Source organism: Nomia melanderi, chromosome 8 (assembly GCF_051020985.1).
Source record: "Nomia melanderi isolate GNS246 chromosome 8, iyNomMela1, whole genome shotgun sequence".
NCBI classification, from domain to species: Eukaryota; Metazoa; Arthropoda; class Insecta; order Hymenoptera; family Halictidae; genus Nomia; species Nomia melanderi.
Window position 1 is genome coordinate 10,741,325 of NC_135006.1, and position 24,015 is coordinate 10,765,339.

General features: G+C 36.9%; 1 protein-coding gene and 1 long non-coding RNA gene across 9 annotated transcripts in view; one reads left to right on the forward strand and one right to left on the reverse strand.

The window, feature by feature from the left end:
- The window catches only part of LOC116427550 (uncharacterized), a 39,921-nt gene extending 17,215 nt beyond the window's left edge, over positions 1-22,706 (forward strand). For 2 of the 4 annotated variants that reach the window (XR_004235100.2, XR_012999245.1), the window contains one exon: positions 22,565-22,706. This is a non-coding gene — a long non-coding RNA (uncharacterized LOC116427550). The remainder of the gene's footprint in view (positions 1-22,564) is intronic. The other 2 variants (XR_012999244.1, XR_004235103.2) reach the window with 2 other exon arrangements.
- cyc (basic helix-loop-helix ARNT-like protein cyc) overlaps positions 1-24,015 on the reverse strand; it is a 145,932-nt gene that overhangs the window by 73,741 nt on the left and 48,176 nt on the right. For 3 of the 5 annotated variants that reach the window (XM_031978013.2, XM_031978011.2, XM_031978014.2), the window contains exons 2-3: positions 22,644-23,091; positions 6,016-6,486 (exon numbers count right to left, since the gene is read on the reverse strand). In XM_031978013.2, the coding sequence (XP_031833873.2) occupies positions 6,016-6,486; positions 22,644-23,091 (919 nt within the window). The remainder of the gene's footprint in view (positions 1-6,015; positions 6,487-22,643; positions 23,092-24,015) is intronic. The other 2 variants (XM_031978015.2, XM_031978016.2) reach the window with 1 other exon arrangement.

Here is a 24,015-nt window from a genome sequence, read left to right on the forward strand (position 1 = left end):
GCAGAATTTCGCTAAGTTTCGCTTGTGTACTGCTTCTTCGAGCCTTTGTTACGCCTGGAAGTTTTACAAACCACGTCTACTTCCCTTGCTGGAAAGTGTCCAATCAAAATTATCAATGTGACCATAGAAACGATTATTTCCGTGCAAATTCAAATATTAAAGAAATAGAATAAGAATTTATGATATCATAAAAACATCATCGAGAAAGTAATAAATACTTTAGTCTCTTTTTAAGTTACTAATTGTAAGTGGACACTGAAGTAGTATTAGTACTTTAACACGTTCAGTGCCTCGTGTATCACATGTGGTACACGTTAATTTTCGTAACAAAATATTTTTAAGGGACACATGGTCAAGAATAGCTGTATAGTTACAAAGCACCGAAAACACCAAGAAACGATATCAAAATATATAAAATTAAAAAAGAACTTGAATATAACTTAATATTTTATTTAAAAAATCAATACAGTTCATAAGCAAAATATGACCGAAATTTCCGTGGCACGGAACGTGTTAGATAAGGAAAGCAAGAACGGAATCTATCGAAAAGTTTTTTCATCACCTGCAGACGACTGAACGCTTTCTCGAATCAATAAGCAATTTTCTCATTTTGTTCTTTGTAAATAAACGAACGCACCAATTTTCCGTTAATATTGTATTTACGTACGAAACAGTAGTTTAGAGCGGTGTCTATTTGACGAATAACGATGTATTCGTTAAAAACACGCCTGCAGAAGCGTAACGAATCGAATAGAGTATATTATCAATGAATGAACGTCTTTTAGAACATGAAACAGAGCTTCCTCTTTTTTGCAAAATCAGACACTTCGTATTACACAAGGTAAATAATTCGTGTTTATTCGTGTAACTGATATAACCTATGTTTACACCTCTGGTTTTAGATAACGCTACATTTTCCAGAAAACTGATTCTGAAAATGATTTTAGTGACGTCGAATAAAATTTACTTTCGTTTTCTGAAATGTCATCATTCTTTTTTGTTAAGCTGCGTGCAACAAATATATATTTCTTAAACTTACACCAGCTTTGCTTTTCAATGTTTTATTTCGTTTGCACCGACAGAGCCTATTTATGCGATTTTCATTCGCGTAAAAATAATGCACGTGGAATGAATTCTTCGGGTAAAGAGACGACTGTATACTCTACTCAGTAAGTCGAGTCAGTAACTGTACACAGAGGTACGCGACAACCACTTAAAATTGAACTTATAGCACTTTAAAGAAATATAAATACTATTCATATTTTCAACGTAGTTTTAAAATTACTATGTCTTAAATTATGTCTTTTATTATTTATAACTGTCATTACTAGTTGACATATTATATTACTCGTGTATCGTTCTGTATTTCCATTCAGAAATTACTGCGTTTTCTTATATTCACTGTACGTGAGAAATGTCCGATTTAGAAGACTTTTTTAGAACTTTATTTTCTGTTTAATCGTAGGGTGGTTTCTAGAAAATTAATTTGTTCCAGATCGAACTGATTAAATTACAGGTGAAACATTTAATAACAGGCGCCTTAATATGTATCAGTAACCAGCGTCACGTATAAATTAGTGGTACACAGGAAACAAGACAAGATTATAGAGTGAAGTCTGCGATGTTGAATTTTCAAATCTAGTAAGCGTTCTAATACATTTGACCGTCCCGTGGACCACCCTGTAGACTCTAAGCAAGAAGGCAAACAGAACCGGTTTCCGTCAATTACGGAACGCAATTTCGAGAGGCCCGGTATCCCGGGGGAGCGCAAATCTTCGGTACTCGGATAATGATTAAGTTAACCCTTTGAGCGGGTAACCGACACCTTGATCGGTAATTACTTGGAGTTGCGGTCGCTTAACGGGAAACGCCGCGGGAACGGCGCGAGAACGGCGACGAAATACCAAGGAAACATCGACGAAACGGCGAACGTGAGGGGCGGAGGTGGTAATGGTGGCAGCGGAAAGATGTTTGTGGATGGAAATGTCAGTCTTGAATACATTTGAGAGGTTTCGTTCCCGACGTGTTCTCTACATGGGTACCAGGTTAATGTGTAATAGACCGACTGCTCTACGACTTCCGCCCACACGTCTTGCCGAACCGACTTCCTTCGGAACACGGTAGATCAAGGAAAAACTGTTCCCACGTATTGAATTTTTAACACTTCGACTGCCACGTCACCGAAACTTGGGTGACACTATTTTTCACGTAAACTTAATTATGAATTTTCTCGGTAATGTATCGAACGAACCGAATTTTTTTGGATGTATGAGATACGAGAAAGATAGTACTATTTTCTTCTATTATAAAGGAATTAATCTTACCATAAAAAAACGCTCGAAATTCTCGTGGCAGTCAACATGTTAAGAGTAAATGTTAAGAGAGATAAATTGTTATACATTAAATTCGAATAAGCGCTTATACCGACAACTTCGGTCCGCATCATTCTACGGTAGTTGTTCTCTTTCTGAATAATTACCATGACTCTTTTTCGGATACATTTCCGCGAATATCTGGGAAACTAGAGTTAAACGATGCGACGGTTACATCTATAGGAAGAACTCACTTAAAGTCATGCTGCTGGAAACTTATTTCAAGCTCACGGTCATCAAAGCTGTGTCAAGTAATGTGAATATTTACCGATAATTCTTTCTCACGCTAACATGAAACTGTGAAACTGATTTTAAAATTAATTAAATGTAAAATTCAGTAAGTACTGAAGTGGTAGACACAGATCCTGGATAATCCTCGAGAGTGTACCTATAAAACTGTTGTGGAACTGGTGGTACAAAGTACAATAGAATAGGAAAATCGTTTTCTTCTTTTTTTTTTTATTAAGGTATTCTATTTACAATCGATACTCATAGATAATTATAAGTAAGTTACACTAACCTTGATCAGTCCTTAGGGTCTTCTTCGACCCAAATTGAGATTAATCTTTGCTGTAACTTCTTTTAAGGGGCTGGCAAAGTTTAACGTGATGCTGTGGCTTGGTATGTAATTTACAAAGGACGTTATTTACAATGAATTTCTGTGTGAGTGTATTACTGTGTAACATATTATTCATTAAACAATCTGTTGAGTACGTCAAACGAATCTCTTTAATCTATTATACGCAGAAGCTTTGAACGGTTAAGCTTATCATATTTTATTTGATCAACAAAAGATTCTGATGATTAAGTAGGCGCAAGACATAGTGACTGTTGAAATTTAGAATTTCTTCTTTTGCTATTGGTATTCCCAGATCATGATGGAACATCTCATTTGTACCGTGTCAAAGAGCATGCGAGATAAATCGTGAAATGTTGAACTGAAATCGCTGAGAATCTCAAGACAATTGGAATTGCTAACAGTGCCTCATAACTGAACCCCATAAATCTTTATATATTGGTTAACCTTGTTTTCGAAGTTCAACCCTGGCTCTGTGATACCGTGTCGGACTCGCGATGAAAATTATCAATCATGTTACGTGACAATATTTTCCATGCGACTTTCTTCAGTATCTGGCAAGAAACGTCCTACAGATAATCTCTTCATGTAAATAATCTGAGCTATGCTTTGGATTTCACTTTAAAATAAAGCAGTTGGAATATGACGCAACGTAACCGTACCAACACTCCGTATAGTCTTTCCTACTTCTTTTTTGGAGTATATAAACACATGAATTTCTACTCTCGTCGATCAGAAATCGGATAGTTACCCGCGACGTTACATCGTTACATCCATAAACATGGAAGTCAGCCGTGTATTCGCGTCGATCGGGTTTCATAAAACTCAATTCCAGTAAAATCAGGCTGAAATTCCTTTTCGAATCGAAGTAATCTCATAAACGTCACGAGCCCGGTAAAGTTCTAGTTGGCAGTCGTTTCCATCACTCTCAGAGCCTGCATTGCCAGTACGTCAACACCGAGGAACCTAGGTAACAATTTTGTATAATCCTTTCAAATTCATCCGAGATACTGAACATTCTTGCAGAGCCACAGTTATTCAGAATATAACTAAGTTATTCGATAAACGTTGCGATTCTCTAAAAACCGTCAATTATCGTCCAGTATCCTAATCTAGCAATGGAACGTTCGCACACGATACAATCTTACCGCTCAGATCGTATCAACTACTCATAATTATAGCGTTACGAGGTCTACTAACGATCCTTGCCAATCCCCGATTTCGCATCAGGTTCGTTCGCAACAATTTACTCAAAAAAAAAGATGTATGATTATATATCATTCTTTCGAACAGTTTTGATTGGCTTGGTAATAGGCTAATGGATCGATGTAAAGTTACTTTATGGGGCGAAGAATAGGAAAACGTACAATAAAACTGTTTTCCTTCTACGATTTGCAAGTCAAGAAAATCGAGATAAAATATTTATTGAATAGGTAAATACCTTCTGAACGTTTCTCCGGAGATAGTCTGCGGAATAGCACAGGGACAAGTCGAGATTCTCGTTATGTGTTCTGTTTATAATTTTGATTGGTTACGTATAACCGTTTTGACGAATAGAAAAACAATTTTGAAAATGAGATAATTGAGGTAACTGAGGAATGAGATCTGAAATAAAAAGAAATGTCGTTTTATGCTTTAAACTTCTTTAGATTTTTCAACGACTTTCACGTTCTATACTCTTAACCACGTGTTCATAGATTCTATTACAATCATCATCGATAATCTTTAATAAATTCTCACCAGGCGATATATAGATCAGTAACAAGTAAATATTATTTGAATTTATTAGAAGAATATACTTTCAATTCGCACATTCCTAAGAGTTAACGATCAATATCATCCACCTATCGAAGTCACAATTCGTTAAATTGTAAATAAATTTCAATATGATATCGCCGACTGTACCATGCTTTCCTTGGGGTTACGTTAAATCGAATGTTAATACAAACGACCTATACACGGTCGAGTGACTGGAGACCAATATTCATGAAGTTACACGTGGCATAGAATCCGAACTATATAAAAATTAAAGCGATCGAATATGTGTATATAGGCCATCATGCAAAACCGAGATTGTTATTTAAATGATATTATACACCACACCTAAATTCATAAAATACTTGCACTGTATATTGAAATAAAGGCTATGAAATTCTACATTGCAGCAGCGTGTAGTAAACAGTTTTAGCGAAGTTTCCAATCCGACAGTAATGAAATCATTTTTCTACTGAACTATAAAGTTGGAAAAGGTTTTAAAAGGTGGTTCTGCTTTACGAGTTTTGAAAAACCAAAATTTTAGTGCACCTCTTGAGTCTCTTATGTGTCTGCAATGCGTGGTTAAGTGAAATACTATAGTATGAAGACATATTTAAATAATACTCAAAGAATAATGATTATAATAAAAGAGTAGGGAGAGCTTCAACACACGCAGGTGGACTTTGGCACCGAAAGCAAACATTTATTGCACGGTCAGCAATAATTGTACCGTTGGTATACACGAACCGAAAATAATTGTGTTTCTTTCGTGCGACACTTGAAACGCGTTTTTGTCGAAACGCGTTTCATTCATACTTTGACTTATTTCTTGAAAAACATAGTAAGAAAATTATAATTGATACTGATAAACAGAAGCGCCTCCGCGCTCTGCGCAATTTTGGCACAACACCAGAAGAGCGCTGTAGCGCTCCTCAGCACTCAAACGGTTAAAATCGTGCGGCATTCAACGTGTTAACCCTTTGAACTCTGTAGGCTCCAATATTGCACCAGTTATGATATTAAATATTTCAATGAATCTTAAAGAAACGAAAAGATTTCCCGCAGATCCAAATTTTCTACTAAGAAGGAAAATAAAAGATCGAAGAAATGTTATAGCATTTCTAATTTTCACTAGGAATACTATAAAAATTAGTTGCAGCTGCTGATAGATTACAAAACCGTCTGGAGTGCTAAGGGTTAAACCTTCGCGGTCCAAAACGTTTTTGTTTTCATTCGTTTCCACCAACGTTCTCTACTATAATCAATAACAGTAAACGTAGAAAGAACAATGAAATAATAATTGTATCTTACTGGCAAGAGAGCTTCCGCTTCCTTGGAATCGGCGCGAACTCATCGGAAGTGTCCGTATTGGCCGGACCATGGCTCGGTGTCGTGGAGGCGCTACGCTGTTGATTATGACGATGATGGTGGTTGTGATGATGATGATGATGATGGTGACGGTGATGGTAATGATGATGGCCGGAGGCGGGTGCCTGGTCGGGTACCATGGTCGGGGGTGTCTCCATAGGCTGGGGCGGTTCTGCCCCCGTTACGACCCCCTGGTTGCTGTTATCGTTCCCAGTGGCTGGTGCGATCGTGCTGGTAGTGGTGATGGTAACGGTGGTAGCGCAGGTCGTGTTCGGGGTGGTGGTGGCTGTTTCGTTGGTGGCGGGGGTTGGAGTCAGGCTGAGACCATCGCCACCCCCCGCCGGGACCGCAGATACCTCGCCCACGCCAGAGGCCGCCCCTATGTCGCCGAAGTAAACCGTGGAACAGGTATTTCTGAAACAATAAATCGCATTTCCATTGATCAGGGACACGTAAACAGCTCCATTCGGTGAACCTACAGTGACGAGCAAAATTGTAAACGCAGACTGTTAGTTCTGTAAGAAACCCGATAATACTATCGATTGTTCAATTAATTGATACGGATAAGATAATCGTAATTACAAGATGGCTAAAAATTTACCAGCTTAGTTTCATTTATGTTATTAACCCCTTGCCTCGCAATATCGTGTCAGACTCGCGATGAAGATTTCAAATAGAATATAACAAACACGAGTATAATTGAATTCTTTCGAATTCAAATGAAATATACTTCTTCTGTTATCAACTATTGTACTTTCGATCAAACAAAGACATAGAATATCCCTATAATTTTTCTCTCCTTTTCAATAAATTAGTAAAGACAAAGTAGTCGTGTCGATTATAATTGAGAATGAAATCATAGGGCAAGAGATTAAACGTATCAGAATATATTACGTAAATAGGGACTTGAAGCAATGTTTACAGTGTTGCACGTTGTCGGCCGAGGCGAGTAATCGAATGTGAATAACTTAGTCAAGAGAAAAGAAACTGTACCGTTCCCTTATGTAATAAAGGTTTATCGCTACTGCAAACTGCACAGGTGTAAGTCGTGCAATAGTTTCGAATTTAAAAAAACAGTATGACAGTGCATCAAATTCCTCGAGAAATGATAAGCGGCAAATGATTTCAGAGAGGCGCGTGAAACTGTACGTCGCACTCGATTCGATCTGTATGTCAGAAAACGCCGGAGAAAGCTGCTAAAGAAATTGGGATAAAGACCAGCAAATGAATCATTCGCCGCTCTGTAAAGAGAATTGATTTGAAAGCAAAGGAGAAGAAACGCAAACCATCTCTTTTCGATAAGATACATTAGATTCCGTAAATAATTTGCTGATACATACAAATAATGTACCATAGAAGACTGAAAAAGACTTATTCGGTCTGACGAGACGAAAGTGAATAGATTCGAATCTGACGGGAGATCCTGGTATTGAACATCCGACAATGCAGATCATCAAACGGCTGATATAAAACAAACTATGAAGTTCGGTGGAGGCTCCATCATGTGTTGAGGCTGTTTCACACTTAACCCTTTGCACTCGAAAGTTTTTCACTTGAAATATTCAATACTTTCCAATTAGATGTAGACAAGATTCTCTAAAATGAATTTATCAAGAAATCACACATAAATTGGGGAACAAAGTTATTTCCTTTCAATATTTCACGTATTGATGCAGTATACAAAGTTAAATGGTAAATACAAAAGTTTACAATTTCACTGTATCAAATCATCTCGCGCCTGGGAGTCATCTCTCGAGTGCAAAGGGTTAACCCTTTTAGCGTCGAGTGCGAAACGGGTGCCTATGCGAAGATAACCGGACGAATTTGACGATTTTACTAAGGTTTGGGGAAAAGCTCAGAAAACCAAACTAAGAATGATATTTAAAAAATTCAAAATGCAGCGTATTACGGAAGAAAGGGAGGATAATGTAATGCCAATTGTATTTCAATAGTTATTGAAAATCGCACGAATAACATTAATATAAAACGTGATGAAAAACATAAGAACAAGTTTCTCTTCTGCAAACAATATTTGCACATAAGAATAGTTATCGTTTGATCACAGTTTCCTGTAGATCACGTAGTATGAAGTATGATGCACGGCGTGGCGCACGAGCTCTCGGATAACTATCATAAACATTGCGATTACGGTCCCAAGAAACTGTCGCGTGTCGAGTTTCTACCTTATCGCTCCAGCGTATACAAAGCCTCGGCACCGACCAACATAAATATAACAAAAAGTTAAACCCAAAACAATCTTTTATATTCTTTTGCAATGAAATTAGATCATTTATAACGTTTTATAAATTTATTTTGAGATAAAGCTTTCTCGCAATGCGAAGAATAAACGATATACCGTCGTTGGCACTTTTTGCAAGTGTAGCGAACGACGATGTACCGTCGCCTGGCACTAAAAGGGTTAAGGGTTAAATTTGAACATTTTGTTAGACTTGAAGGTATTATGCGCAAAGAGGATTATTGAGTTAATGATTGAGCACGCTTGTGAGTGACCGGTGTCGCCTTGCCACTGGGAAATAAGGGTGACCGCGTGTGGACAAGTCGAGTGTCTGGAGAAGCGCGAAAGAAGAGCGCTTGAGATTGCGAGAATCAGGTGTAACAACGTAGCGTGGACTGCGTGAGTTTTAATTACGGATGCGAGGGTCAGAGTGCGAGCGAAAAGAGATACACGTGAGAAGAAAACAAGAGCAATTGGAGGTGAAAGATATAACTGCGTGGATGTTCGGCGGCGAATCAATCGGTGGAGCGTCAGAATTTAGAGCGAGCAGTGAGAGCGATTTTTCGTGCGAATTAGCGAGCGAGAGGATCTATTACAAGCAGTTTTATGTCAATATAGCGTTACTTGTTTTATGTTGTTCATTATTATAGTCTTCTGTTATTTCGATTCGCTCCGTGATTCTATTCGCCTCGGCCTACCTTGTATATAATAGTATAAATAAAAATAAACTGCTAAATTTTGTTTAAATTACGATTATCTAAACCTTATCGGTCAATTGAATAATTGGTAGTATTATCGAGTTTTTTTTATAGAACTAACAGTGTATGTTTACAGTTTCGCTCGTCACTGTATGTATTTGGTTTGCCATTGTTAAGAATTTTCTAGCCGGTGAGTTAGATAATTTTCGGAATCTGTGGGCTATCGTCCAGAATTTGATGACAAATTTGACATGTAATTCTTAGCTTAACACGTTGAATGCCATGGGGGTCACCGGTGACCCCCAATCAAATCGACTTACTTTAATTCGCTCAATTAAACGATGATTATTCGAAAATATTTATATATTACAAATAATGCTATCTAATGCGGTGACATTCAGCAAGATGGACGTGCAATTATAGTAATGAAATTCAATCGAATGATTTAATATTTGATTTTTTCCATTTTGTGTATTTCCCGCCATGAAATCGTGCGGCATTCAACGTGTTAGTGAACAAACATAACCTTTATTTGTTGAATTACCAAAGGTTCTTTTGTGTTTATCTTTCATGTTTCATTCAAATCGATATTGAACAGCAATATGTTATTAGTATTAAAATTTTTTACTTTCTAAAGCCGAAATTTAAAAGTACATTCTCCAAAAGGTCAAACATGCACACTTAGAGTTAAAACAATTGATATACTTTGTAAACTTCCGATATAAATAAGAAATGTCCAGTAGCATCGGTTAATGCAATTGAAATTATGTAATTTTATGTAGGGAAAAACAGGGTGGCCTTCGTAAGCCGTCTTGGCGGCCGTTTATAATTATGCGGAGCAAACTACGCACGTGATTTCTTACAATAATCAGTCGCAAGTATTCGAAACAAATATTATTCGATATTATTAACAATTTTGAAAACATTCCCGAGTATCAGTTTACACGAAGCTTTCCACAAACCTCGTGTTTTTATTTTTAATAACATTTCAAACATTAACAACTATTTAGCAAATAGATATTTACGGTGCAATTCCCATTACTCGTTTTGGTTTTAACCAATAGAAAAAATAAATATTGTTGTCATACCGAGAAAAATAAAGCTCCAACCATTGCACCGCATATAATAAAATAGATGTGTTAGTATTTTCCTCAACAGTTAAGTTGGTCGAGTTAGCAATTTTCGAGGGAACTGTGGGTTGAAGGAAACTTGTGATCCGCGAAACCATGTTTCAAAGAATGAAATTCGAGAAAAGTGCGCTTAAAATATTTCCGCCACTTATCCACATTTACTGTAAACTAAATTAACATTTACTAAATTGTGAAGTGGTGTAATAACCTTTCATGACATACATGGCAAAGTGCATATTTCTTTCAACCAGTGGTTAGAAAAAGAGACTTCTCACCGATTTCAATGACCTTAAAGCATAAAACTAACGAGGTTATTCTGAACAACTTTCCCTATATATATTACCTCTGTACAGCCGTAGGTTTCGAAATATTTATAAAAATATATTTCATACTTCTCAAAGGATAAATTTCACGAATTTCAAAGATTTCTGAATGTGTAAAGTTATATATATTTGACAGTGTACATTTCGTTAGTTTACATTTCGGTTTCTTCGACAATTTATTTCATTGTCAAATGTTTCAGTAAAAATTATTTACTTGCTTAAGCCAAATTGATACCTTGATTCTTCAAATTTATAAAAATAAGTTTCATGTAGATAGCATAATTAGTGAGGTTTCTTTCTTTGAGATAATGACACTTAAGTGATACTTAAATAACATTTAAGTCAGAACTGACCAAAATCCTACCATTCTGAATCTGGCGATTTTTATGAATGTCTCGAAAATCAAACAGGTCGGCGTATTTGTAACAGGAAAAGGTTATCCGAAATATCGATTTTTACAAAATATTCAAAAATTACACTGTGGAATAAATTTGAACTTTTTTTGTGTCTTACAAGAATCACTAGGTGATTCTTATAGAGTTCCTTACCCTAAATATAAATCCGAAAATCAAATTGCTGGGTCACGTCCAGTTTACGAAAAAACTGGCTTTTTGTAAAAACGGTCGAATTTTTCAGAGTACCAAGTGTTACGTGAAAACTAAAAACGATAGGCAGTTAAAGTTTGTCGCAGAAAATAAAGGAGACTTGCCCGAACACGTAGCTATAAAAATTTTGAATTTTGCGTATCATTAAATGTTTGGAAATGATGATCAAAGTTTAAAAAAGAGTAGATGCGCGTTCTTTGTATGCACTTCTGTCACATTTCTACGAAAAGCGGGTCGGCTAGCACGAATTTGCTATGCGCCATTGGATTCTACAGACATTTCTGAAGATGAACCCCCCGCGGGAAGCGTGAGATCGGTTTTTCCTTGGGCCAGGGTAAGAAAATGTCCGCGAAGAGCGCGTGCATGGAACTTTCACGCCACACGGCCATCGCTCGCCGGCTACAGCTATGCAGAGCCGTGAGTACGCGCTGTACAGACCTGGACCCCAATTACTTCTTATATGTATATATAATGTTTAATTGTTTTATAAATCTTCATAATAGTTATGAGAAAGCTTTTCACGATCGTTCTGTTTTAAATAATTTGATGTTTAATATGTGAATACACATATACGAGTAATATTATGACGATGATTAACACTGAAACTATCGAATCAGTTAAGATGGTCGGTATAAATTGTATTATCTTTCGATTATTAATAGTATATATACATAATAACAGTTTATAATAGTATCGATACAGAACTGATATACTTAAGAATACTTAGGATAATTCCAAACGCCTATTTAATTATTCTTTTTACATGTATTTGCTTTCATAAATATTTGTAGTAATTATTTACAACACTGATTCATCACCGATTTGGATGACCTTGAAATATGTTATGGGGCGCTTGATTCTGAACAATTTTTCCCTATAGACATTACCGCAACTCGACCTTACTTTTGCAGATATTCGCAAAAATATGTCTGGGAATAGGTACCTTTCGTACTTATTTATGAAAAGAATAACCCTCGTATAACCTTCATCTTGAGTTATATTGTTAAGGTCCTTGTCCTGTACACTCAGGACATCAAACCTTTCGACAGTGAGTATTCGTTCGAAAGTTATGAAGCATTAAAGTCTCACATTGTACTAGAAATTATCGTTTTCATTTTCATTTATCGAAGTTGTTCTTTGTAATATGTGTACTCAAATTTCATTTAGATAATAGAGATTGCTATTAGTGAGACTAGTTTGTCCGGCGTGGGGTTGATGGTTCCACCCTTCTCCTTGCAAAGGAACCTGCATAATTTTGCATTTTGTATTATTTGTTTATTTTGTACCTTGCAAATGCATACTCATGCATTATTTTTGTATTAATTAATTGCAATATTTAGTGGTGCCATCCTTAGCATTAATTACCTATCGCATTCGATGTTTCATGCTGTCTACAAGTGTCTCCAATGTTTTTTGTTCTACAGAATCTCCAGGTTCTCGAACTTCGTTACAAGGTTCAATTTATTGTTACAATTATTCGTTCGTCGTAACATACGTTAAAGCACACATTATGTGTTTAGAGTTAATCTGTTATAAACCCACAGCCAAAAGTAAGAGAATCATTAATGGGATGATTTTAACACAAAAAATGTGTTACACTAATTTAAAAAATAAATGGTAGGTATGATATAAAATTTACAAAAATTATCATTAATTATCACTAAATATATAGTATACAAACTAAATTCTCCTTTGTCGTAACTCAACCGTTTTCTTAGTAAAAAATGTTAAAATTCAATAAATTCTCAACAGGGCTTTATGCCATAATGTGTTTATATTTTGCAGTCAATTGTAGTGAGAATTGTGCACGTACCATTATAGAAAGTATATACCGTAGAATTACTATTATGTTGCCCTATTTTCTTTTTTCTCCTTTGGTATTGAATTCATTTGCATCACGAAGTGAAATATGATGTTTTGCTAATAAGGCTTAACCCGTATAACTGAATGCGGATTAATCTGCGGACTGTGGTTGCAAAAAGCTCAGTACATAGAGGAATTTTGGAACTTGACCCTACAACCGCAATATTTACAAAGTGCTGATGGATAATTCATATAAATAATTATTTCCATGAACTATTGATCGATTCATTCCTTATTTGTTGACACTGAATGCAACTTTATTCGTTATCTGAACAAAACCGTGATAAATCCTCGAAAGAACACCCAAATAAACGAGATGAGATGATTTATGATAGATTAATAAAAACGAGGATGTGATTTGGTAGGGTTTGGCTCATAATCAACGCGAAGAAGGCCATTCGGAAATCTTATATAATCTGACTGAACATATACTATCGCATCGCCGTCACAGTCAAGACGAAACGTTTAATGGAGTTGCGTGCCGTCTGCACACATAATGTCTTACAGAGACTAGGGTTTAATTACGATTGGAGTTTCAATAACGTTAACCGTGAACAGTAATTAGGCCACATATATTGAAACCAGCACAGCCTGTAACTTTCATAAAGGCTGACTCTCGCAATTGGAACGAGTTATACCTCAAGAATTTTCAGTTTTTGAGCTCTTGAGTAGAATCGTACATTTATGTAATTCTAGATCGATTTTTCGCGACATTCTGCGTGAAAAAACGGTGTTAAATAATTAACAATTCGTGATGTATAATATTTTATGCATCATGTACGCTGCATAACATATACCTAACCAAACACGTAGGCCAAAAGATTCCATTTCTGACAATGAAAAAAATTGTAAACAACCAAATACGTTTCAGTGGTACAAATGAATGTTTGGTACGGTCTTAGATTCTGCTATTAATGTTCCATGTTTCTTCACTGATAACATTCGAAACGGGATAAGATACGAACACTTTTTAGAATTTGCATTGCTTGATTTCATTCATCACAGATTTATTCCTTAGCAAACGCGACTAAATTTAAGATACTACCAGAAAAATGGCGCATTATTTTTAGGACTTTACATTATTAAAAGCAAAGCGTTATAATATCTACTGATTTCCGTAGAAAACTTATAATCATGAATTTTACTACATTGCTCTAATAGAAACGATAATCAGCTGACTCTTGTTATGAAACACATAAGCGAATGAATCATAAAATATTTCGAATGTAAAGACGAAACACTGAAACTAGCCCTTTTAGTGCCAGACGACGATATATCGTCGTTCGCAACACTTGCGACAAGTGCCAGTGAAGATATATTGTTGCGCATCCAACAGCGCCTTACTATTCGCATTGCGGGAGAACTCTATCTCAAAATAAATTTATAAAACGTTATAAATAGTTCAATTTCATTGCAAGAGAACGTTGCTTTTTGAAGTATGTAAATATCATTTTTAGTTCGGTTTTTATGAGCTTTTTCCCAACCCTTAGTAAATTCGTCCGGTTATCATCGCACAGGCACCCGTTTTCCGGCACTAAAAGGGTTAGAGATGCGCTGGTACCCGATACTTCCGGGTCAGGCGGGCCCGGTCGGGCGCCTTTGGCGCTGCAACACTCGGACAGCTCGAGAACGTACAGACTACTACGTCATCGGCTAGTTGACGATCGGTAGCGTAGGGTACGCAGCGTAGAGAGTTGTCTTAAGCAGTTGTGTACATATGTATGACGTATAGCCGTCAACTGGGCGATGACGTAGTAGTCTGCCTGTAATGGCGCCCGCCCGAGCCTGCCCGAATTTATCCTTGTAAGAAAATTTGTAACAATGTCACGAAAATGAGACGCGCGAGCCGGGGTGATCGGCCTGGATGTAACTTAACGAAGGACCAGGTCGACTTCGATCATCGGAAAAGTGCGTCGCAGCTTTCGAAGGTGACAAAGATGCCGCCCCCTAAGCCGAAGTCGGGTCGAGGGGCACGTCATTAACCCTTTGCGGACGAGGATTCTTTAAAATATACAAAATATTCAGCAGATGAGGCTAAATTATACATCAGATGCTTAAATAATAGAAAGAAAGGGAAATACCTGCCGATTACCTGCTGTTTGACTAATTAAATAACTTGTTCTTTAACAGGGTTAAGAGCCCTGATTCCGAATCAGACAGACGCACGCTCCACGCCTTGTAGAACAGAGACATTCCTGACGTAGTTTTTAACCCTTTGCGGACGAGGATTCTTTAAAATATATAAAACCTTCAGCAGATTAAGCTAAATAATACACCAATTGCTTAATTAACAGGAAAAGAAGGAAACTACATGCTGATCTCTTGTTTGACTAATTCAATCATTCGTTCGCGACTTAGTTTTCCAAATACAACAATTTCATCTCGCTAGAATGCCGACATTCGTCTGCAAAGAGTTAAGTGTAATTCTAAGTTCGTGCCTCTTGTCCATACAGGAGCCTTAGTTTCTTCGCTATTCTTTAGATCCGACTCCGAAATCCGAAATATCGGGACCCGACACAATAGACGGCCTACACACGCCAGTAATTGAAACACGTCTTCTATAATAAACATTGTACAAAACTTCAGATATCTCATAAAATGTTGATTTGGTGAAGTTGTCGATCTTAGCCCTTTACGATTTTGATAATTTTGAAATATGTTGTTGGGGACATGGTTTCGAACAACTTTTTCCTTCATACGTTGCTCACGGAAGTCTTTAGTTTCCGAGATAATCGCGAAAAACTTCTGCTACTACTACATTGAATTCTGTATTCATGGGCGCGTCCGCGAGTCGCTTGTCGCTTTGGCGGCGGCTTGCACCAATCAGTCCTCGACCTTCTCAGGTTGCGTGTACTCTTCCCGACAAGAGTTATATTAATATTGTAGGATTTTCAATGTGTGTACTGTGTAGGAGAGGTGTAATAAGCAACACTCTCTGGGTTTTAATACACTTTTAATACTTCTTGACTCTTCCAACGCTTGCCTCAGACTGCCCCCGCAGTCGCTGCCTTCGCGCATCTTATTTCATTCCCAACTTCTCTATCTTTCTCTTGCACTCATCCTCTCACTCACACAGTCTTTAACATTCGATCCGCAAAACACTCTTCATTCGTACCTCGATCTCTCAAGCTCTGTCACTCGGTCCTAAACGTTCTTCTCATCCACTCGATCCCTATCGCTCGGTCATAAACACTTTTCATTTGCACCCTGATTTCTCGCATGCCCTACACTCCTATCGCTTGGTTATAAACATTCTTCATTCACACCTTAATCTCTAGCGTACCCTACAATATTGAAATGAATTTTGCGTAACTATAGAATAAATGCCCCTCTCAGCCCCAAACAAAATTAGCTTCGCCTATACCGATATCTCATTTCTTTATGTACTACATATGCAATTGAGTCCAAACTTTTGTAAAGGAGCGTACCCATGCGAAATTCGAGAAGTCGACAGCTGGCACGGCTATGCTTGTCGTCGTCTCATGAACGTGCTAACGTATATGGAATTCAGTGTTGTTGGATGACCAACCTAATGACGCACCATAAATAAGCGTCCTAGACCCGCCGCGTCCAAATGTTTTTCACAAGTCCGAAATCCTAGATAAAATACGCAAATGTCTCATCCAGGACTAGTCATCTATAACGAGTCATCAGGTACCAAGGGTCACCGACATCCCCTCCTTGGCGAAAAGCTTAGTATAGAATTGGAATCTCTAGGATAATAGATAATTATTCTTTCAACGTTATATCTGGAAAATACGTTGAAACGCCGAAATATAATTATTATTAACGAATCGGACTTCGCGTCATTCACCCGGATCCCAACAGTGTAGTGGTAGCAACAGTTTTTCGCGATTACCTCGGAAACTAAAGCCTTCCGTGAGCAACATATAATGGAAAAAGTTGTTCACAATCATGTCTCTAACAACATATGTAGAAATCATCGAGACGGGTGTGGGCGCAGTATATCGACAGCTTCACCACATTTTTTACGCAGGCGTCAATTCAAAAGGCCAAAATTACTCGAGATCGATTTTCCTGAAACTTTGCATACTGATAGTCTTTTCAGTCTAACGTTGATTCCGTGCAGAAACTTTTTTCCTGAACTTCAAGGTTACGGCGGAGGGGGTAGGTCAAAGTATGTATTTTGCAAAATCTATTATGTGTTGTAACTTTTAATGCAGACACGATATTGACCCAAGACTGATACCAAGAAATCATAAAATATTCAAGCTTTCCGACGGTGTATAAGTTTATGTCATTTATTTATTGCTCACGCAATTTCTTCACATTTTTCGTGTTTGTCAAAGTGGAAAAGATTCAGAAAAATTGCGATTCTCAAAAATCGATTTGGCAATTATTTAGTTTGGGATCTTCCCCACCGATTTCGATGATTTTTTAACATGTTTTTGCTTAGAATCACATTCCCGACAACATATCCGAAAACATATTCAGAAATCATCGAAATCGATGGGAAACAGTCCAAGCTAAATAATTATCAAATAATTCGTTTTTGAGTTACAAAGTAAAATGTAAGCAGAAGATGAGTAGCGCGGTTAACTACTTCATTTAAATATTCATTTAAAACATGGAAAAAACGCTTTCTATGATTATATGTAAACTGTACATAATATAGCTATATTATCGTTATCAATTTTACTGTTTTGAAACAGTGAAACACACTGGTTATATTTTACAATGATTACACCAGCTTGCAGATGTTGCTTATTTTATTTCGATTTATATTCATGACAGTATTTAATCATTTGAAACGAGACATAAGAGTATTTTAAGATTTTTCAAGACGTAACTATTGACCCTCCCACCGATACGCAGAACTGAAGGACGAAAAGAAACAAACATTTTCTTGGACCGAAGCCGTCTAGAACTCCAATGTAGAAATCAAATATTGACAAGACGTGTGATATTTTTATACTGGATACACTGATTCCCATACGCAACGCATATTACAGGCGTATTTATAGCGACTACGATGATACAGAAATAGTATCCCTAATATTAACCGTTTGGCTGCTGACGGATTTTTTCGGACATATGCCAAAACTGCGGCACTAATTGCGCGTGTATAGGAAAAAATGGAAAACACTTTTCATACGATAAACTCACTTATATTGCGTTGCAATAACAAAAATTTGTAAAAATACCATTTACTTACTTAAATTTGTTTTAATTCATTCTGTGGATAAAATTAGTAAAAAGCACTTATAATTCACTCAAATTAACAAAAATAATTTTTTATGATCCTTTACACGAGTGGTTTGCTATGCGAAGCGTGTGAATTCCCTTTTTACAAATAGAGCAAATTAATTTTTAACGAACAAAAAAGGAGTGCTGTCGCGCTCTTCGCAATTTTGGCAAAACATTCAGCAGTGAAACGGTTAAATAACTTAAACCATCAATATAATGCAGGAAATAGCTAAAACAGAAGGCCTCGTTAAAATACTTAAAAGCTTTGAACCATTATCAGAACACCACCACCACGATTTCCCGGCTTGGACAAGAAAATGTTTATTTTTTTTCGTCTTTCGATTCTGCGTATCAATGGGAGAATCAATAGTTACGTCTCGGAAAATCTTAAAATTCTGTATGTCTCGTTTCAAATTAATTAAATACTGCTGTGAGTATAAATCGAAATAAACTGAAGAAGATGTGTATCTTACCTGTTACGTGTATGAGGTACAGAATAAAATAAGCAATATCTGCAAGATGGTATAATTATTGTAAAATATAACCAATGTATTTCACTATTTCACCGATAGAAAAGAAAATTCTCTATAATTCCATCAATTCTCACTCCGTCGCATTCGGTCTCGCTTCCGTCCTTTGTTATTGTCGCGCGCCGAAGAGTCGCCTTGCTCCCTAGCACTTTGAAACCTTCGGTTAGCTTGGCTAACGCGAGGGCATCGGTAACAATTGTATTTGATAAATAGTTAAAAACGCGTAACGCGAGGACAGTGGAATAAGCATGCTTGTTCATGCAATCACGTTCATTTCTACTTCGCGTTATTCGATCGAAATGTAAAATAAGTAAGAATTCATACACATTAAAAAATGCATAACTCGCCGTGCAACGGCAATTGAATTGAAATTAAAAATGTTCAAACCAATAATGATTAAGCATTTCTATAATCTGCACGAAATCAGTATTTTTTCTCTGAGATCAGCACTTTCAGTGCAACTTGCTTTATCATATATTACAAATTCACAGTGACTACGCACAATTAAGAATTTAAGCGTTAAATGAAACATTGTACCTATAAAAAAACAAGCACTCACTTTCGTGGTTAAGCCTTTTAACCCTTTGCGGACGAACATCGACACTCTGCCGAGATCAAACTTTTATGTTTGTAATACTAAGTTGCAAACAAATGATTCCACTATTCAAACAGCAAGAAACCAGTACATAATTTCCTTGTCCTATATTATTCAAGAATTCGATGTGTGATTTGGCAGAATCTACAGAAGGTTTTGCATACTTTCGAGAATCTTCGTCCGCAAAGGGTTAAACGAAATTTGTCATATAAAACGAACAGCATTCGATAAAAACTCAACAATAAAATAACGATAAGAATTTCTTTTCGACGCAATCTCGCTAATGAATAGTATACATAAATATCGCGTACAGTTAAATATAAGCAAAGCATTTCAAGATAACACTGAATGAAAGAACGGTGCAGCATTGATTCGCAAAATTTCGTTCCGATGATGTTTCTTTGCGATATGATGTCTTTAGAATTTATTTATGCTAAAGATTCAGAATTTTTTAAGAAAGGAATATACTCGTTGAAAACACGTTGGCAGAAGCGTGTCGAATCGAACGGAGCATATTTTCATTGAATAAACGTCTTTTAGAACATGAAACAAGGTTTCACTTTTTCCACGCAAAACCCGACATTTCATGCTACACGACTTCATATTATCTGAATCAAATCAACTGAAATAACGTACGGTAGTGTTCTTCAAAATATGGTAAGATTTACATTATTCTCAGATACGGACCTCCGAGAATAAAGTTCGCTTTGAATGAGTCTGATTCTTTGAAAGATCATGCAAGTAAATAAACCTGATTTTCACTTAACTCTTCGCGGACGAACAGTCGACACTCCGGCGAGATCAGATGTTCATATTTGGAAGAACAAGTCGCGAACAAACGATGTAATTAGTGAAACGGCAAGAGATCAGCACGTATTTTCCTGTTTTCCTGTTAATTAAACAATCGATATGTAATTTCACTTTATCCGCCGAAGGTTTTGTGCATTTCAAAGAACCTTCGTCCGCAAGGATTAATTTAACCATGTATGAATGATTCATTACGAAATACGTTGATTCTACGGTACACAGCAGGCCGCAAAGCTACGTCCATTTGTACTAAAACTAAGAGAAATATGCAAAACTTACGTATGTTATTTCATTATTTGTAACGAATACAACTTTCTACTCTGTTATGAATTTAGTACCCTGTATCGTTGTAACGTGTCGGGAGATGACTCGATGTCTAACAGGACGTTCCAAGGGCAAAGGGGCGGAGGTCTTTCGCTGTGTTCTTTCTGGTTTTAATCGGTCACGCGTAACCGTAACGATGAATAGCAAATTAGCATCGTAAATAAGATGGAAATCGACCAATCAGACCCGCATTCTTCAGCCTAGCCATCACGTGAACTTTCAACGGTACTTAAATAGGTACCTGCTTATTTACCAGTTACGAGGAAAACAATAGAAATACTTTGTAACTGCGTGAATATTATAATATACGTGCATTTTAATATATTTATTACTAACGTGACCGATCGATCCCCTGTTTTGTACCATGTACCCTCCTATTTCAAAGGAGTATTATGTACATTATTAAAATATTGTCTTTCAGCAGTTAGTGTTGAATTAAAGAAACTTCGACATCCGATGTGAATCCAGCCAGATAAGTTACCAACGAATGTGTTTATATTCGCATAGACAAAATTTGCTCAGGGAAAGCTTATTTGCTTTTAGAAAACGCAAAACTCTCTTCCTTTCATGAATCCTTACGATTGAATTAACACGTTAAATGCCGCAGGATTTCATAAGCAAAATACACAAAATGACAGAAATATAACATTGAATCACTTGTTTGAATTGCATTATTATTATTGCACATTGATATAGCTGAATGGCACCGCATTAGGTAGCATTATTTATAATATAGAAATGTTTTCAAATAATCATCGTTTAATTGAACGAACTATAGTAATTCGATTTGGTTGGGATTTAACGTGTTAAAGGAAATATGTACCGAATTCTAAGCACGTGTATTCCAGGAGAATCAAATGTCAAAGGCAAATCCAATCAAAGTTGTTTAATAATAGAAATGTCTGAAGATAATTATGTGTGATGCGTGAAGCGCTCATCGGTGAGAGATAACCCTTCAAGACAATCACCCCTTAACATACAATACATATTTGACGCTAGCTGATTATTAGAATCTTCAGTAAGAAAAGAATTAAAATACTGATTTCACGGAAGATGATAATTAATATCTTCATCTTCTAAGTATCCCGAGCATAGCAGATAGACATTTCTCCTTGCCTCTGTGTACTTTCGGTTTGTAAGGTGGTGTGACGAATCAGTCCAACGTTTGGTTGTAACAGATACAAGCTTCAATTAATCATCGATATAACACTACCTACACATTTGTATGATCTTCATTATTATTGTTTTGACACCTATAATTTATCTTACAGGAATATTCGAAATTTTGGTTATCTCCTTGTGCACATCGATCCGATTTCTCCCAAGAAAACACTAATACGTATACGTGACAATGGAACATTGGGAATATAAAACTGCGTAGAGGGTGTATAAAAAATAAGTGTAAAAAGCACCTTAAAGTGATTCTACGCTTGTGGGTCGGTGAAGAACCGTAACAAAAGACTACTCAAAATTGACATTAACTCTTGTTTTCAGGATCAAGCTTTTTTTATTGCAATGTATGCTTTCTGCTCACCACGACGAAAAAGATCTAAAATGAACGATGGCTCAGAATTCGACCATTTTCTTGAGGAACAATGTTAAACTTCAATAAATTCCCGAGATCACTTGATGTGTATTTAACATGTTTCTATTCTGCGGTCAGATATGGCGAGAATTGTGGGTAGGTGCCGTTGTAGTAGACAAATACCTTGCTATTTAACCCATTCATATCACAGAGTGAAACAATATATCGCGGACAGTGTTTAATCCATATCGCCAAACGCGAAATAGTCCATTAGCAGGATATTGTAGTTTTACGGGGCAGGTCATAAACTTAAAGTCAAAATAATATGGGTCAAACACTGTTCACGGTGTGTTACAGCTGACAGCAGGATATAAGCAGATTACACGTAAAAGGATCTCGAAAATTTGATTGTCATTATTATTTATATAATAAATATTAATTTGTTTAACATTCGTTTTCCTCGTAAGAATTCGAATACATTGCAATAAGGAAGAAATATCGACTTTGAACATGAAGGTCAAGATTAATTTTCTACGGACTTTTCTACGCCCTTTACACTTATCTGTTATAAGGGTCCTATACAACTATAAAGCTAAACGTCAAAAAATATTTGCATGTAAACTCTTTATTAATTGTTTGATCTCGTAGAATCTAACTCGAAGAAACGACAAACCTTTTGACAACGAACGCGTTCAACACGACAACAACGCATGGATTTTCCACTTACTCTTGAACGGCCGAGAGACTATAGTAACAGCGCGGAGGTTGATGCTGATGATAGAGTTGGGCACCAGTGGATGACATTCCGGTGACGACTTGGCCGCGGGTATCATGATTTTCTTGGTGAATACGCGGCTGTAGTTCCTCCAAGGAGATAAACTCCTGCGGCTCCTGACTGGGATGAAGGAGCTGCGTGTAACTTTGTGCCATTTCTTGGGCCACCATCTCCTGAGCCGATGGTCCACGAAAGCACAGCAGATCCTCCAGCTCCTCCTCCTGTCGTTGCTGGTATTGTTGCCGGTGATCCCCTAGCTGCGGCTGTTCTCGATAGTAACGGTGACGTTGGAAATGTTGCTGATGATGTTGATGCACCCCGCTGTTCACGCAGGTGCCATCGCCGACCACAACATCATTCTCCACGACACCGCCGCTATCTGGCAGTAATCCACCCTCGTCTGAGAACCCGCAAAGTGCTCTTCTTTTATTCGGATCGCGATTGTCGACAGGACGAATACGTGGTTGCAACGCGCGTACGATCAGCATCAGAATCTGGATCGAAACTCGAACTGGGACCAACATTTGGATCAGGGCCACAACCAAAACCGAAATCCGCTTCAAGACCAATTTTTCGCGTTTAAACTGTTGCAGATTTTCGAAGAATATATTTGTATGTGAGGTATATGTATATAACGCTGACAAGTGTAATGGTTGCTTGGAGACAAACGACGTAAGATTTCTGTCGTTTCATCAGATATATTTCAAAACAGATGTAAAGTAAAAATGCACTACAAATACGTAAAATAATAAACATACGAGAAAAGTCACGTGAATGTAACTGTCTGTAATACTAACTTAGAGAAACTTTTGTTTCGCATCAAGAAAATCAATTAGGATAACCTATTTAAATTAATATCTCACGAGTGTCTGCGTATAATCATCGTTTGCGCACAGGGACAGGGATCTAAGTTTTGACTTGCTTCAATGTCACACAACATATTTATGCGTAAACGACGAACTAACAATAAGTACATAGCTAAGCAGAGGAATGCAGCGTCTGATCGATGTATTCTAGCCATACTACTGTATAACATCTGAATAAATACTAGTATTATCCCACATTGTAAACACGTTCTGTTGGTAATCAACTAACAATAAGTGCGGAAGAACTTGAACAACCTTCAAACTGAATTCTTCCTTTTTTTTATATTCTAATCTATTTCCGATTAGATAAACTTCGGCTGTTTCTTTGTCATTTAGTTTTGCCCGTAGAGATACTCCCTTTCGGTCGAATCAACCGTTATAGGATACCCTGCATATTATTATATTTGCATTCACGTTGTTACAAATTTTTGTATTTCCGCAATAGAACAAAACACATC